The following is a 17,337-nucleotide window of genomic DNA, read 5'->3' as shown; positions in this document are numbered from 1 at the left end:
GACTACTGCAAACAGACCAGAATTACCATGGAGGCTGGACCGGAGAGGTGGCTGTAGAGTGGGGGGAAGTGATCCAATTATGAGACTTTTTTTTTTTTTAATAATTTATTTTGGCTGCTCTGGGTCTTAGTTACGGCACGTGGGATCTTTGTTGTAGCATGTGGGCTCTTAGTTGTGGCGTGAGAACTCTTAGTTGCGGCATGTTTGCAGTATCTATTTCCCCGACCAGGCATTGAACCCAGGCCCCCTGCATTGGGAGTGCGGAGTCTTAACCACTGGGCCACCAGGGAAGTCCCTATGAGAAGATTTTAAAGGATAGAAAAATTAGCATCCGCTCAACCCTCTTTCCCCATTTTTAACTAGGAGTTTATGACACAACCACTCATTTCAACACCGAGAGATCAGTATTCTGAATGTGTAGGTGTAGGTAGGCGTTTCAGTCCAACACTGAAATGTGTGAATTTAACAAGTTTATGCGAACACTTAATATTTGGTTCACACCTGAATATACCATAAATCAGTATATTAAGACACTAAAAAGTCTTAAATATTACGTTTTCTCAAGTACTCAAAAGGTAAATATAACACACATCTAAAATTTCAAAATCCATTAAGTCATTTGCACTGAAAACATTGACAAAAGCCTCAATTCTGTGGATGGTAGTTATAGCTCATATTTAACACCTGACGTACCCTAAGGCATATGATACCAACATTAGCCCTATGAGGTTGGTACCATTTTTATGCCCATTTTAGAGATAAAAACACTGAGGCACAGGAAGATTGAGTCCTAGTTTAAGGTTACACAGCTAGTAAGAGACAGCACCAAGGACTGAAGCCCAGAAGTTAAAGTCTGGTCATCTTGCTTCAGGGTAGGCATAGGACATTGGATCAGCCCTTGAGACCCCACCATGGATGCCCTTCACTCATAGTCTCACTCTTCCTGCAGGTTTCCATGGCTTCAGAAGCATTTCATGAGCAATGTATAGGTGAGTAAAGATTGGCTCAGGACCTCACTCTCCCCATCTCCCACTCATGGTCTCCAGGATGTGTCCTGGGACCCCCTGCCTGCCACTCTACTGTTGACATTGGTTCTGAGGCCTCTCCTCAGACTCAAGACCCTGAATCCAGGCCAGGGGTTGTATGGAGGGGTCCCTGGTTTCTGGCCACTAATAGTCGTCCTGTAGAAGGTATTAAATGTACGGGAATCACCATGTGCAAATGCTTAGAGGTGAGACTGAGTGGCAACTGCAGTTCTCCATTACGTCTTATGGGATCAGAGAGCCGGGGTGCAGGAGTCAGGCCTGAAATGGCAGGCTGAGGAACTGTGCCTCTATTCTGGGGACACTGGGAGCCATGGAAGTTTTGGAGTAGAAGAGGGTCTGAATCAGGTCTAAACAGACTTTCTCTGGTTGCAGAGTGGAGAGCAGACAGTAGGAGTGAGGGAGGCTTTTGCAGTACTCAAGATGAGTGTGGTGACAGCGGGACCAGGTTGGTGGCTGGATCAGGGTAGTGGCTGTGGATGGGGATTTGTGGATTTGTTTTTAAAGTAGGTCCAACAAAACTTTCTGACTAGAGAGGGGAGTTGTCTAAGTGTTGGCCTTTGCAGCTGGAAGGAAGGAGATGCCATTAACTGGAATGGGGAAATCACTCGTAGGCATGTAATTTTCAAGAGGGAATATTAGGAGTTAGATTTTGGCCATGTTGAGTCTGAGAAGCAGAGAGCCCCCCAAGTGGAGGCATTGAGTGGAAAGCTGGACACAGGTCTGGTTTTCAGGGGAAGAAATCAGGTTGGAGACACCACAAGCTGGTGGCCTGTGTGTGGACTGGGGTGGAGCTGTGAGTCATTTAGTAGGGGGAGTCTTCAGATCATGGTGACGGTGTTGTTAGGGGACAAGGAAGAGGAGGGCCAGATTGGAGGACTGGGCCTCTCTCTTGAGCACCTGAATGGGGCTGGTGCACATCACAAAGGCAGATGAGGGAGAGTAGCGGCCGTGCGGGAGGAGGTAGGTGTGGAGGAGAGGTGGGTCTGGTAGGGGACCAAGGCTTCCAAGGGGGAGTGCACATGAGGTGGATGTGGGAGCATAGCAGTAATGGAGGTGAGATGGCAGTGAGGCCGAGGCCTACTCCCCCTCTAAAAGCACGCTAGAGTTTTGTGACCTTTGGTGAGGCCTGCAGGGTTTCACTTAGGCTGGCAGATAAGCTCAGGGGCAAATGGGTCAGCTGGGAGAGTAGCTGGGCCTGGGCTGGGGGATGGGAGGTTCTGGGTTTTGAATGAGGCTTGACTGGAAAGAGGAAGGCTGAGACTGGTGAAGGGACAGCATGTGTAACACAGCAGTAAAGAGAATTTAAAGTATGTGGCACCTGCATGTGGTTCTAGGTGGCTGAAGCTGAAGCAAGGAAAGGGCGTGGTGGAGAGGCCTTTAAAGCAGGGCTGGGGCTTCCCCTGCCAGCGTGGGCCATCAGGGCTCTGGGCAGGTGGATCGTAACTGCATTTGGCAAGCACTTTCCAGATGCCTTGTGCAGAGTGGCATGTGGGGAGGCCAGGGAGATGCCTTTGGTGTGGGCTGAGGTGGAGGAGGTAGCAGTGTTGGTGGGGGGTTGGAAATGTGGGGGAGGTGTTGTCAATGGAGTGGTGCGCTCAGTGGGGAGAGTGAGAACTGAAGGTCCCAGGGACTTACTCCCAGCAGCTTAAAGGAAGAAAACTGAGCCCATGTTTGGTGTGTCTGGGAGGCATGATCTGGGAACCCTTGTGGAACTTGCTGGCAAGAGTGGAGGTGGAGACTTTCATGCCATACCCAGTGCTTGGATGGCATTTATTTGCCCACATGCCTATCGTGGATGTGGGATGGCACATTGATCAATAGGAAGGAGAATGCTGGCACCAGTGGCATCTGGGCCTTGTATATCCTGAGTTTTGGAGCTGGAGAGGAGTGGGGGCAGGGAGTGGATGTCTGGGGGACTAACTGAGGGTCCTGGGGAGAGAGGCTGCTCAGGGACGTTGCCTTCCCCATCATGGTAGGGCACTGTAACCTTTGAGGATGTGGCTGTGGACTTGTCTCAGGAGGAGTGGGAGCTTCTTGAGGGACTCAGAGGCTCCTGTACCATGATGTGATGTTGGAGAATTTTGCACTTGTAGCCTCACTGGGTGAGTCCTTCACACTCAGCCGAGTGTCTTTGACTGGTTTCTTTCCTTCCTTGTCTCTCCAGGGGCCACTCTTTCCTTCACAGCCAGACTGTGGACATTGCTCCCTTCCTGTGTCTTCTTTCATAGGTGCCGTGGGTGCCAGGCTTGGCTGAGTGTACTTTCCCATCCTCTCCCAAGCAACCCTTCAGCATCCCTGAAGCCTTTCAGGGAAGGATATGGGAGTAGCAAGTCTGCAATGAAACCAGTGGATCCCAAAGACTTGGTCACCCTAGCAGAGTGACTGTCCAGATATATTGCAACTCTCTGCCCCAGGTCTGCCCCCTTCCCTCCAGCTGGCATTTCCTCATGCCTGACTGTGCCAGGAATTGCAGGCACCAATATGGTCACTACTTGTGGGGACCACTGGGCTGTTCCTATGAGATACTCCTCCAGGTTTCTTTTTGTAACATTAGTTTTTTTCCCTGTGTTCATGGGGTGGGTTGCTCTGCACCAGTGTTGTCTACTCACCTGCCTTGTCTTTCACTTAGGACTTGTGTCTTCCAGGTTCCATGTAGTTGCCCAACTGGAGTTGCAGGGAGAGATGTGGGTGCCTGACAGGGCAGGCCTGACTCCAGCCATAGCAAGAGGGCCCTGGAGGGGGACTGGCCTTGGGAGGTGGGACCTGAGGGATGGCTTCATGTCAGGGCTGGGTTCACATCACACCAGGAACCTCTCTGGTGCCCATTGTTGTTTTCATGCCAAGGTCAGGGGCCATAATTTACTTCTATCTTTTAATCTCCATTCTTGACAATTTGCCCCTTTATCATTTCTAATCTGACTTCTGGCCAGGGCTAATCCATGCCTGTCTGGCCTTCAGGTCTCCCCTGTTCCTCTCCACGGCTCCCTCAGAAGGGCTCTCCAACATTGAGCTACACATAATGTATTGGTGAGATGTAGACATATTCTAAGCAGTACATGAACACCAGCTACTTGGTTGCAGTTGATTTCCCCTTTTGTTCAGTGCTCATGTCACTAGCAGACAAGCCCCTGCTGAAAGCCATTTGCAGAGAAGTGAGTTGGGAGACCCAGCCTCTTCTTCCTGTACTGCATCCCACCTGTTTCCTTGCCCATAGTAGACCTCCCCATTGTGTGATCTTGCCAGGCTCAGAACTGCACAGCAGACCCTTTCTTACCTCACTTCAGCCCCTTTGTCCTTCCAACAGTCCTATGTACTAATTCCTGGGTTTGTAAGAAGTACATTTGTGATAGGGCTGCCCCCTCCCACCAGAGGCTGCATGCTTTCAGATTGTTGGTTTTGAATGAAGGATGAGGAGGCACTTTCTCAAGGCGTGTTACAACTCAGGACTCCCAAGGCAGGTCCAACCACCCAAAAGGCCTACCCTTGTGGGATGTGTGGCCCAGTCTTGAAAGACATTTTGTACCTGTCTCAGCAGCAGGGAATATACCCCAGGCAGAAACTGCACGTGTGCAGCATGTGTGAAACAACTCTGGTTCAGTGTAAGCATTCACCAGCAACAGAAGCAGCACAGTGGAGAGAAACACCTCAGAAGGGTTGAGGACTGGCTTTTGTTTGTTAAGAATTGCAGAGTCCACATGTCAGAGAATCCCTTTATGTGTGGGGATTGTAGGAAGGACCTCCTGCCCAGCTTCGGCCTTCTCCAGCGCCAGAACACTCACAGCAAGGGGAATTCACCTAGAAGCACTGAATGCAGGGAGACTTTTCGCAGTGGAGAAGGGCATGATAGGTGAATGTGGGAAAGCCTTTAGCCACAAAAATAAGTTCGTTGAACACCAAAGAGTTAACACTGGAGAAAGACCTTATCAGTGCGTTGAATGTGGAAAATTCTTTAGGCACAACTCTAGACTTATGGTACAGCAGAGAGTTCACATGGGTGTAAGGCCTTATGGGCGCAGTGAATGTGGGAAAGCCTACAGCAGAAGTTCCCACCTTGTTTGGCATAAGAAAGTTCACACTGGAAAAAGGCCTTATGAATACAGTAAATGTGGGAAAGCCTATAGCAGCAAACACTTGTTCAACACCAGAGAGTCTACACTGGAGAAAGGCCTATGAGTGCAGCAAATATGGGAAACTGTTTAGCCATAACTCCAGCCTTATTGTACACCAGAGAGTTCACAGTGGAGCAAGGCCTTATGAATGCAGCAAATGTGGGAAAGCCTTCAGCTATAGACACAGACTTGTTCAACATCAGAAAATTCACACTGGAGAAAGATCTTATGAGTGTAGTGAATGTGGTAAAGCCTTTAGCCAGACTTGTCCAGCACCAGAAAATCCACACTAGAGAAAGACTTATGCATGTAGTGAATGTGGGAAATGCTTTAGGCGAAGCTCTGGCCTTATTGAACATCAGAGAATTCACACTGGGGCAAGACTTTATAAGTGTAGTGAATGTGGAAAATTCTTTAGCCACAAAATCACACTTGTTTGGCACCAAAGAACCCACACTGGAGAAAGGCCTTGTAAGTGCACTGAATGTAGGAAATCCTTTAGCCAAAGTTCTGGCCTTATTGTACACCAGAGAGTTCACACTGGTGAAAAGCCATACGAGTGCATAAAATGGGAATTTTTTTAGCCAAAGATCCAGCCTCATTTTACACCAGAGAGTTCACACTGGCAAAAAGCCTTCTGAGTGCAACGAATGTGGGCAACCCTTCTGCCTTAAACCCACACTTGTTCAACACCAGAGACTACACACTGGAGAATGGCCTTATGAATGCAGTGAATGTGGGACATTCTTTAGCCACAAGTCCAGCCTCATTAAACATCAGAGAAGTCACATTGTAAAAAAGCCTTAAGCTAGTGGCCTTTCCTCATTTGTTACCAGAAAGTTCAAACTGGAGAAAGGCCTCTGCAGTGCAGGGTGTTTGCTTGGTCAACGGGAATGACACCAGGGAGAAGTTCTGACAGTAGTCTTTATAAAGTAGCCATCAACCAAAAGTTGTATCTCACACATCTGAACGTCCACAGTGGGGAGATTTCCTATGAGTGCCAGTTATGTGGGAAGCTCTCAGGACCTGTAATGCAGTTTGACCTGCTCAAGGCCCTTGCCTGAGTTAAATCACTGCCAGTACCTGTGGCAGAAGCCATCTCGCCTCTGCCTTCTGGCTAATGTGCATCAGGTTACCCAGTGTGCCCAGGGAAGGCAGACCTCTGTACTCTCCCCTTCTCTGGAGGAAATCATGAGTGGTCTAAGGTCATTGGAGGCATAATTACATTCACACACTGGGTGTGATTAGAGTTGGGGGGAGCGAGCTAAAGAGGATGTACCCCATCTGAAGTGCTTCCAGAAATATTCTGCTCACTAAAGCTATGAGGGATGAGCATGTACAGATATTCTCAGTACTTCTAGATTTACATTTCTTCTATGGACAAGGGTCACCGGCAGAGCAAATAATCTTAAAGCTTTCTGGATTCCTGGGGCTACTTGGGCTGTTTACCTCAAAGCCACTGTTAGACAGGCAAGAAAATGGAGACTGAGAGAAGAGAGATATTGTAGTCCAAGAATGTGACTTTTGTGACTCACAGTCTTTATTCCTTGTTATTCTTTCCTTCCATTGAAGTAGGGGTGTCCCACCAGAGGGCTGAGAATAGTTATGGTCAAGTCAGTATGTTTGTCAAATATTCCAGTTCTTCAAGAGAAGCAGGAGATCCAGATTTTTTGAAAGCTGGATTGAGATATAATTGATGGGCAGTAAACTGTGTATATTTAAAGTGTAAAATGTGATGTTTTGTCATGTATGGGCATTATACATATATGGTTTAATGATATTTAACAAATTCCTCACCCTCCAAGTTACCTTATCCTCCTTTATAATCCCTCCTGTCCTCCCGCCCTAGCTCCCCATTCTCATGTCTTTCACTAAAAACTTCCAATTCTAGAATTTTGTATAAATGGAATAACAAGATGTTTACTCTTTTTTGCCTTTTTTTCCTCCACATATCATAATTATTTTCAGATTTCTCCATGTTGCATGTATGGGTACTTTATTTGCCTCATTAGAGAGTAGTATTTACTTGATGGATATATCACAATTTGTTTTTCTATTAATCTTTTAATGGACATTTGGATTGATACTAGTTTGGAGTTACTGCAAATAAAGCTGCTATGGACATTCATGTACTAGGCTTTCTCTTGGGTTTGTCAACTTAAAGAAAAACACAACGTAAGAGTTGTGAGTTTAAGTTTTATTCAGGGTCTTACTGAGGACTGTAGCCCAGGAGACAGCTCTGAGGAACTGCTCCAAAAACGTAGGGGAGGAGCCAGTATATATATGAATTTTTTGGCTAGGAAATACATGTAGTCAAGCATACATCTTGGTAAAAGATTACTGCTAATCACAAAGAACAGATATCTCAAGTTAATGATTTTAGTGCTTTTCTATGTATGAGAAGATGCAAGAATCTGGGGTCACTAAAGTTCTTCCTGAGATATGCATCTAATTATCTAGGGGACCATTTATCCAAAGCACAGAGTGACTCATCCTGTTTTTTCATCCTGAATTCCCCTCAAGGTACACTGCTGGTGGTGACTGCAGTGGGTTGTGGCTTAACCCCTGTGTACCTGGATGATGAGTGATGCTCTTTGTTCTTTTTTTTGTTCATGTTCCAATACTTAGGAGTAAAAGGCTTGAATGTCTCATTTGTGACCACAGCATTTTAACTTATGCAGTGACTGAGTGCTAACACAGAGATGTTAATACCATTGAAAGATTTTATTACATTTCCCAAGGGAAAGGACACATAGGGCTACATGGAGATCACCACTGTTGGTCAGGAGGCAGAAAAGAGTGAGGGGAAGGCAGAGGCCACAGCCTTTATTGGGGTTTTTGTGGGAGGAGCAAGGCAGAGTAAACAGCTTAGGATTGGCTAGTTTGAATAATGACAGCAGGTTTTGGACTAGAGAACTGGTCTCAGATTGTCTGGTACCTGGCCTTGTGTTGATTTAGGGCAGGGGAAATATTGGCTTTGTGTGTGACTTGGTGGTTGGGGCTATAGATTTGGATCAGTTGGTTTGTACATTAGAGACATACTTCTGGCTAAACCCTTTGCTGTCTCAAGAATGGGATAGTCCTGGGAGGGGTGGTCTCTCCAGCAAGCTTTTTAAGATGTCAAAACATCAAAAAATACAGAAAATAAAGAACATGATAAATACACTGAGTCAAAGAGTAAGTGGATGTATATCTTTTTATAAACTGACAAACTGTTCCAAGGTGGTTATACCATTTTACATTCCCACCCGCAGTGTATGAGAGTTTTATTTGCTCTATATTCTTACCAGCACTTGGTGTGGTCAGTGTTTTTGATTGTAGCCATTTTCCTTAGGTGTGTAGTGGTATTTCTCTGTGACTTTATTTTGTATTTCCCTAATGGCCAGTGTTTAGAATTTTTACATGTGCTTACTACCATCCCTCTGTTTTCTTTGGTTAAGTGTTTGTTCAGATCTTTTGCCTATTAAAATCTTTTTCTGATGTATTACTGATTTTTCAGATTTCTTAAATTCTAGATTCAAGTCCTTAATTAAGTATGAGATTTGCCAGTACAGTTTTCTAGCCTGTGGCTTGGTTTTTCATTCTCTTAACAGTTTTCCTATGGCAGAAAATTGTAATGTTGATAAAATAAAGTCCAATATATTGTTTTTTTCATTTTATTGAACATGTGTTTGGATTGTATGTAAAAAGTCTTTGTCTAACCCATAGTAAGAAGATTCTCTCTTATGCTCCCTAATGGAGGTTTTCAGTTTTAGGTTTATAATCCATTTTGAGTCAATTATAATGCACTGTGTAAGGTTTGGAGTCAGAGTTCTTTAAAAAAAAATGATATTCAGTTGCTTCACAACATTTGTTGAAAGAACTATCTTTTCTCCACTAAATTGCCTTTACACATTTCTCAAAAATCAGTTGCTCTTATATGTGCTACTCTTTTTCTGTACTTTTTTCATCTATATTTTTGCAAATATCTTAGTCTTAATATAATTTTATAATATGTCTTGAAATCATGTAATGCAGTCCTTCAACTTTGTACTTCTTTTTCAAATTTCTTCTTGCTATTCTGAATCCTTTGCATTTCCATATGAGTTTTATTTATTTTTATTATTTTTTTTTTGCGGTACACGGGCCTGTCACTGTTGTGGCCTCTCCCGTTGTGGAGCACAGGCTCTGGACGCACAGGCTCAGCGGCCATGGCTCATGGGCCTAGCCACTCTGCGGCATGTGGGATCTTCCCGGACTGGGGCACGAACCCATGTCCCCTGCATCGGCAGGCGGACTCTCAACCACTGTGCCACCAGGGAAGCCCTCCTCAATCATTTTTAATTAATTTGAGTCCTCTTCCTTTTTTCCTTGTTAAGTCTGCGTAAAAGTTTGTCAGTTTTATCTTTCAAAAAAATTGACTCTTGGTTTCATTGATTCTCCATTGTTTCTGTATTTTACATATTCACTCTGTTCTTTATCTCCTTCCTTTTGCTAACTTTGGGTTTAGTTTGTTCTTTTTCTAGTTCTTAGAGTTGAAAAGTTAGATTGTTTATTTGAGATCTTTTTTCTAATGCAGGCATTACTCACTATAAAGTTCCCTCTTAGCACTGCTTTTGCTGCATCCCTTAGTTTTGGTATGTTGTGTTTTTATTTTCCTCTGTTTCAAGGTATTTTTTCAAACTTCCCTTTTGTTTTCGTCTTTGGTTATTTTAGATTATATGTTTAACTTCCACATGTTTTTGAACTTTTCAGTTTTCTGTTATTGATTTCTAGTCAATACCTTTGTGTTTAGAAAAGGTACTTGGTGTGATTTCAATCTTTTTGAATTTGTTGAAACTTGTTTTATGACCTAACATATTATCTATCCTGGAGAACATTCCATGTACACTTGTGTATACACATTCCATGTGTATAGTTCAAGTCCAATGTTTTGTTACTGATTTTCTCTCTGGATTTTCTATTCACTGTTGAAAGTAGGGTTGAAGTCCCCTTCTATTATTGTATTGTTGTCTATTACTCTCTTCAGTCTGTTACTATTTGCCTAATACATTTAGGTTCTCCAATGTTGGGTGCATATATATTTACAGTTATTATATCCGCTTAATGAATGAACTGTTTACTATTACATAATTAACTTCTTTGCTGTTAAACTTTTTGAATTAAGGTCTGTTTTGTCTGATACAAGCATAGTTACCTGTGCTGTCTTTTAGTTTTCATTTGCATGGAATATCCTTTTCCATGTCTTCACTTTGAGCCTATGTGTGTCCCTGAAGATGAAGTGAATCTCCTCTCTGCAGCACCTAGTTGGATCTTGATTTTTCTTTTTATCCACTCAGCCATTCTGTGTCTCTTGATTACAGAATTTAATACATTTATATTTAAGTAATTATTGATAGGGACTTGCAATTGCCATCTTGCTTGCAATTGTTTTCTGGCTGTATTGTAGTCCCTTTGTTTCTTTTTTCCTCTCTGTTGCCATCCTTTGTGAATTTATGATTTTCTGTAGTGGTATACTTTGAGTCCCTTTATCTTGTGTTTATCTACTATAAGTCTTTATTTTGTTACCTTGAGTGTTATGTGAAATATCTTATTGCTGTAACAGTCTGTTTTAAGCCAATGACAACTTAACTTTGATCGCATAAAAAAACTCTACCCTTTTACTCCACCCAACCATCATTATGCTTTTGATGTCACAATTTGTATCTTTTAATATTGTGTATCCATTACCAAATTTTTGTAGCTATAGCTATTTTTAATGCTTCTGTCATGTAACCTTTATACTACAGTTAAGTGTTTAACACACCACCATGATACAATATTAGAGTATTGTGACTTTTAACTATATATTTACCTTTACCAGTGTGTAATACTATTTTCATATGTTTTTCTGTTTCTACTTAGCAACTTTTTGTTTCAGCTTGAAGAATTCATTTCAGCAGTTCTTGTAAGGCAGTTCTAGTGGTCATGAACTCCCTCAGCTTTTCTTTTTTTGGGAAAGTCTATCTTACCTTTATTTCTGCAGGACAGTTTTGCTGGGTAAAGTATTCTTGGTTGACAGTTTTTTTCTTTCAGCACTTTGAATATATCATCTCATTATCTCCTGGGCTGAAAAATTCTGCTTAGATATCACTGATAGACTTATGGGGGTTCCTTTTTTTAAGTGTTATATCCTTTTAAAAATATCTATCTATCTATCTATATTTGGCTGCACCAGGTCCTAGCCGAGGCACACGGAATCCTTGCTGTGTGCGGGGTCTTCTTTGCAGCATGTGGGATCCTAAGTTGTGGCGTGTGGGATCTTTTACTGGTGGCATGTGGGATCTTCAGTTGTGGTATGAGAACTCTTAGTTGCGGCATGTGGGATCTAGTTCCCCGACCAGGGGTAGAATCCAGGCCCCCTGCATTGGGAGTGTGGAGTCCCAGCCACTGGACCACCAGGGAAGTCCCTGGGGGTTCCTTAATATGAGAGAAAATTTTTTTCTCTTCATGCTTTGAAAATTCTCACTTAGTCTTTGATGTTACACAATTTTATGGTATTTTGGAGATGACTGTTTTAGAGTGAAATGTTTTGGTTTACCTATTAGCTTCATGAACTTGGATGTCAGTATCTCTCCCCAGGTTTGGGAAGCTCTCAAGACATTTCTTTTTTTTTTTTTTTTTTCTTTGTGGTACGCGGGCCTCTCACTGTTGTGGCCTCTCCCATTGCGGAGCACAGGCTCCGGATGCACAGGCTCAGCGGCCATGGCTCATGGGCCCAGCTGCTCCGCGGCATGTGGGATCTTCCTGGACCGGGGCATGAACCCGTGTCCCCTGCATCGGCAGGCAGACTCTCAACCACTGTGCCACCAGGGAAGCCCCTAGACATTATTTCTTTTAAAGAGTCTTTCTTTCTCTCTCTCTTCTTCTGGTATTCCAATGATGCATAGATTGTTTCTCTTAGTGGTGTCCCATACGTTCTGTAGTTCTCAATCTTCTTCTTCATCCTTTTTTATTCTTTTTTCCTCTTTCTCTTTCTGATAGGATAATTTAAAATAATCTGCCTTTGAGCTCACCAGTTCTTTCTTCTCCTTATGCTATTTTGATGTTAAAGCTCTCTATTGAATTCTTCAGTTCAATCGTTGTATTATTCAGCTCCAAAACTGTTTGGTCTTTTTATTTAAAGCTCTCTATCTTTGTTGAACTTCTCATTTTGTTCTTGTATTGTTTTCCTGATTTTGTTAAACTGTTTAGCTGTTCTCTTGTAGCTCTCTGAGCATCTTTACATCAACTATTTTGAATTGTCAGGTAATTCATGTAGTGCCTTTTTTGTGTGAGTCAGTTATAGGATGTTTACTGTGTTCCTTCGGTGGTATCATGTTTCCCTGATTTTTCATGATCTCTGTAGCTTTGCATGGGTGTCTGTCCATTTGAAGAAGTAGTCACTTCTTCCAGACTTTATGGACTGACTTTGGGAAGGAAGGAACTTCACCTGCAGGTGGAGGCATGCTGGAACATGTTGAGACCCTGGTTCTAGTGCTGCAAGGCATGAAGTGTGAATATGTGTGTTGTCTCTGGGTCTGGGTGGGAGTGGTGACTCTGGCTTAGGCTGCTGGGGTACAAGGCATCAGCAACTTCATGGTCATTGGTGAGTGATGTAGGGGGTCCACAGAGGCTGCAAGGATTTTTGGGGTCCTCAGCAGCACCGCCAGGTCCAGTGGCTAGGGAACAAGGCATGGAGCAGTGGTAGCCAGAGCTGGTGGTGTGTATATGCTCACCTGTGGCGGCCAGCTGTAGGTGCATGTAAACTGTCAGGGGCCAGTTCCAGACACATGCGTAGCAGTGGGGGCCAGGGTCAACTGTAAAGGCCAGGGTCAACTGTGAGTGCACTGGCAGTGTGCACAACCAGGGCTGTTGTGTCTTGCCATGGGTGCATGTAGTAGAGGCCTGGGGTTAAGAGTTAGGCTGGGGGTATGCAGGCACACAGCTAGAGGGGTTAGCTGAAGGTGAATCCAGGAGTGCAGGTCAGTGACATGAGATAGGGTCAAATCTGAGGCCACAAGGAGCTGTGGAGGCCCTGGCTGTTGACATGCACTACTGTGGCTGCAGGATCTCCCCAGCCATGTGCCACAGCACTGTAGGCCAGCAATGGGGGTTTGGGCCAGACAGTGCACTTCAGGAGGCTAGTTGTAAGTAAGCCCGGTGGTGTGGCCTGGAACAGGAGATAGGGCCTAATTCAGGCCTACAAGCAACTGTGGGGGCCCTGGCTGTTGGCATGCCCTTCGGTAGCTGCAGGATCTTGCTACATGTGTGCACAAAGCAATGGAGGCTATTGACAGGTTTCAGGCAGGCAGTGTGTAAGTGCACAGAAGGAAAGGCTAGCCCTGCACATGTGCATGGCAGTAAAATTCATTTTTACTTACCTGATTGGACCCCTTCATTAGCCTATAATTTTTCTTAAGACAAACTTCAGAATTCTTGGTCTGTCCCAAGTGCCTATCCAGAACCATCTGTCGATTTTTTTTCCAGTTTCGTATCGTGCTGTCCTACCCATGTCTCTATTCTCAAAACATCAGATTTCTACCATTACCCTGAGGCTGCACAAGACTTCCATGAGATTCCTCCAGTTGGTTGTCCTAATGTCAGAAGCACCTGAACTATGCTTAGAAAATCCATCAAACTTTCATAGTGAGAGGCTTCTTTCAGATCTCCAAACAAAAAATTTTCCTCTACCACACTATTTCAGAATTTCATGGATTTCTTCATTGAAGAACCTAGTATAGTTAATTTGAGTAATCTTTATATAATTAATTATATGCATAATGTTAGCATGTACATCTGTTATAGGATTTATGAGTTCTGGGACATTATTTCTCCATCCACTGTTCATTGAATCACAGATTCCTAGGGAGAATCTGAAACTCCTAAATATTAACAGATGATGGAAAGAATGATTGAATGCCCTTTAGAGAACAGAGTCATACAGTTACAGTTGCACTGTCCAGGAAGCAAAGCAAAACTGAGAGACATGGGTATCACTGACAATGACTATAAAAGGGCCAAATGTGGGCTTCCCTGGTGGTGCAGTGGTTGGGAGTCTGCCTGCCGATGCAGGGGACACGGGTTCGTGCCCCAGTCCGGGAAGATCCCACATGCCGCGGAGCAGCTGGGCCCGTGAGCCATGGCCGCTGAGCCTGCGCGTCCGGAGCCTGTGCTCCGCAACAGGAGAGGCCACCACAGTGAGAGGCCTGTGTACCGCAAAAAAAAAAAAAAAAAAGGGCCAAATGTTGAGAAATATGAAGCAACAAACAAGATATGTTCACCACTCACTGGCCTAAAATAACAATAGAGTCCTCTGAACAGTCAAAATGAAAGAGGGTGAGGAAAAGGAAGCAACACCTCACTAGGTATAACATGATGTGTGTGGCTCTGGTTTCATGGTTAGGACTGGGGGAAGGGCTGTTTTTTTGTGACTGGATTGGACTCATGGCTTCAACCTATGTAGGACGAAGACCATGGTGACACTACCCCAGACGATGGGGCCCAAACACATAGTCAATTGTAGAAACTATAACTGTAAGTAGAGGGCTTAGAAATCTGTCTGGAAAGAGTAAGGAACATACCCATAATTTATTATTACACTTAAGCTTTGGCTGTTCAATGTACTACTTTCATAGGAACAAAGGTATTAGCAAGAGATTAAAGATCCAGCAAATAGAGGAAGCCAGTGCACTTCTGGGAGCCAGTCTGAGCTCCATCCTCCCTGACTTACTGGGGAGAAGCTTAATACCCTGGGAGCCACTCATGAGGCTGGTCGTGCTGAGGGGCACCCCTGTGCCCACTCTGAAAATACAAGTCGTCATCCTGTGTCATCCCGGAAATATTTTGATCCAAATGCTGCCACTCTCTGAGGCTACCTTGCCTTGTGTTCATGTCACATATATTCTTTCCACATTCCTTTTTCTGCCTCTTAAGGTATTGACTTAGGTCTTTTTTTTTTTTTTTTTTTTTAATACTTGGGCCTCTCCCCGTTGTGGCCTCTCCCGTTGCGGAGCACAGGCTCCGGACAGGCAGGCTCAGCGGCCATGGCTCACGGGCCCAGCTGCTCCGTGGCATGTGGGATCCTCCCAGACCGGGGCACGAACCCGTGTCCCCTGCATCGGCAGGCGGGCTCCCAACCACTGCGCCACCAGGGAAGCCCCTCACTTAGGTCTTCTTTAATATTGCATTTTTATCAAAAAATTTTTGATACACTGTTTTTTAAAAATGAAGTGGTTCTCAACAGGTGACTGTGTTGCCCCAAGGAGACATTATCAATGTCTGTTGAAATATTTATTTACTTACTTAAAATTTAAAAGCATATTGTGGTAAGACTATTTAACATGAGATACACCTTAACAAATTTTTAACTCTTAACAAATTTTAAACTGCATAATACAGTATTGTTGGCTCTAGGTACAATGATATATATAGTAGATCTCAAGAATTCATTCATCTTGATGAACTGAAACTTTATGCTCATTGATTAGTAACTCTTCATTTCCCCCTCCCCCCAGCCTTTGGCAACCATGGTTACACTCTATGATTGTATGAATTTGACTCTTTTAGATACCTCATACAATAGTGGAGTCATGTAGCTTGTTTTTCTGTGATTGGCTTATTTCACTTAGCATAATATTCTCAAGGTTCATCCATGTTGGCACATACTGCAGAATTTGCTTATTTTCTGAGGCTGAATATTCTGTATTTTATATATAAAAGAAATATTTACATACTTATATATACATTTATATATTTAATATAGTATTATCCAGCCTAAAAAATGTGATAGGCTAAATATCTAATATATGTTATATATAATATAGTAATATATATTATAAAATTATATTGCATATATGTATATTTTCTTTATCCATTCATCTGTCAATAGGTTGTTTTCACATCTTGAATATTGTGAATAATGCTATAATGAACATGAGAGTGAAGATATCTCAATACCCTGATTTTGACCCTTTGGGATAAATACCCAGAAGCAGGATTGCTGTATTGTATGGTAGTTCTATTTTTACTTTTTTGAGGAACCTCCACATTGTTTTCCATAGCTGCTCCAACACTTTGAATTCCCGCCAACAGTGTACAAGGGTTTCAATTTCTCCACATCCTCACCAGCTCACCAGCACTTCTTGTCTTGTGGTTTTTTGATAATAGTCATCCTGTCATTTGTGAGGTGATATCTCCTTGTAGTTTTTATTTGTATTTCCCTGACAATTAGTTATGTTGAGTACCTTTTCATATATACCTGTTGGCCATTTGTATGTCTTCTTTGGAGAAATATCTATTCAAGTCTTTAGCTAATTTTTAAATCAAGTTACTAATTTTTAAAAACTGTTGCTCTGTATATATTTTGGATATTAACCTCTTATCAGATATATGATTTGCAAATATTTTCTCCTATTCTGGAGGTTGCCTTTTCATTCTATTGATTGTTTCCTTTGCTGTATAGAACTTTAGTTTGAAGTAGTCCCACTTGACTATTTTTGCTTTTGTCACCCATGCTTTTGGTGTCATATCAGTGAAATCATTGTCTAGACTAATGTTGTGAATCTATCCCCCTTTTTCTTTAGGAGTTTTACAGTTTCAGGTCTTATGTTTAGGGGTTTGTGTTTGTTTCTACAGTAGATCTCCAGAACTTACTTATCTTGTATATCTGAAACTCTGTACCCTTTGACCAACATCACCCCATTTCTAAGCCCCTGGAATCCACCATTCTGTTCTCTGCATTGGGCTATTTTATCTTTTTTCCCCAGGTTTATTGAGGTATAATTGATAAAAATTTTGTATATTTAAGGTGTACAATGTGATGTTTTGATATATGTATACATGTGAAATGTTTACAAAATCAAGCTAATATTTCCCTCATCTCACATAGTTACCATTTAAGTGTGTGGTGAGAACACTTAAGCTTTACTCTTAGCAACTTTCAAGTACACAATATTATTAACTATAGTCACCATGGTGTACATTAGATCTCTAGTAGTTATTCATACTGCATAACTGAAACTGTACCTTTGACCATTATGTCTTCATTACCGCCAAACTCCAGCACCTGGCAACCACAATTCTACCCCCTTCTTTTATAAGTTTTGATTTTTTTAGATTCAACATATACAGTATTTATCTTTCTCATTCTGGCTTATTTCACTTAACTAAATGTCCTCCTGTTT

At 42.9% G+C, this 17,337-nt stretch overlaps 1 protein-coding gene and 1 long non-coding RNA gene across 2 annotated transcripts in view; both read left to right on the top strand.

Moving 5' to 3' along the window:
- Window positions 1-17,337, top strand: part of LOC115862497 (uncharacterized) — a 37,210-nt gene that overhangs the window by 1,027 nt on the left and 18,846 nt on the right. The window contains exon 2 of the long non-coding RNA XR_009559873.1: window positions 950-989. This is a non-coding gene — a long non-coding RNA (uncharacterized lncRNA). The remainder of the gene's footprint in view (window positions 1-949; window positions 990-17,337) is intronic.
- On the top strand, window positions 5,231-7,283 carry LOC138842436 (zinc finger protein 773-like). The gene is given in 3 exon segments (XM_070044330.1): window positions 5,231-5,401; window positions 5,449-5,723; window positions 5,725-7,283. Coding segments are annotated over 3 exon segments (684 nt in total). The 3' UTR covers window positions 5,963-7,283.

The sequence above is a fragment of the Globicephala melas genome, chromosome 19, assembly GCF_963455315.2.
Source record: "Globicephala melas chromosome 19, mGloMel1.2, whole genome shotgun sequence".
In the NCBI taxonomy this organism is placed as follows: Eukaryota; Metazoa; Chordata; class Mammalia; order Artiodactyla; family Delphinidae; genus Globicephala; species Globicephala melas.
This window is presented reverse-complemented; position numbering and strand designations above follow the sequence as displayed.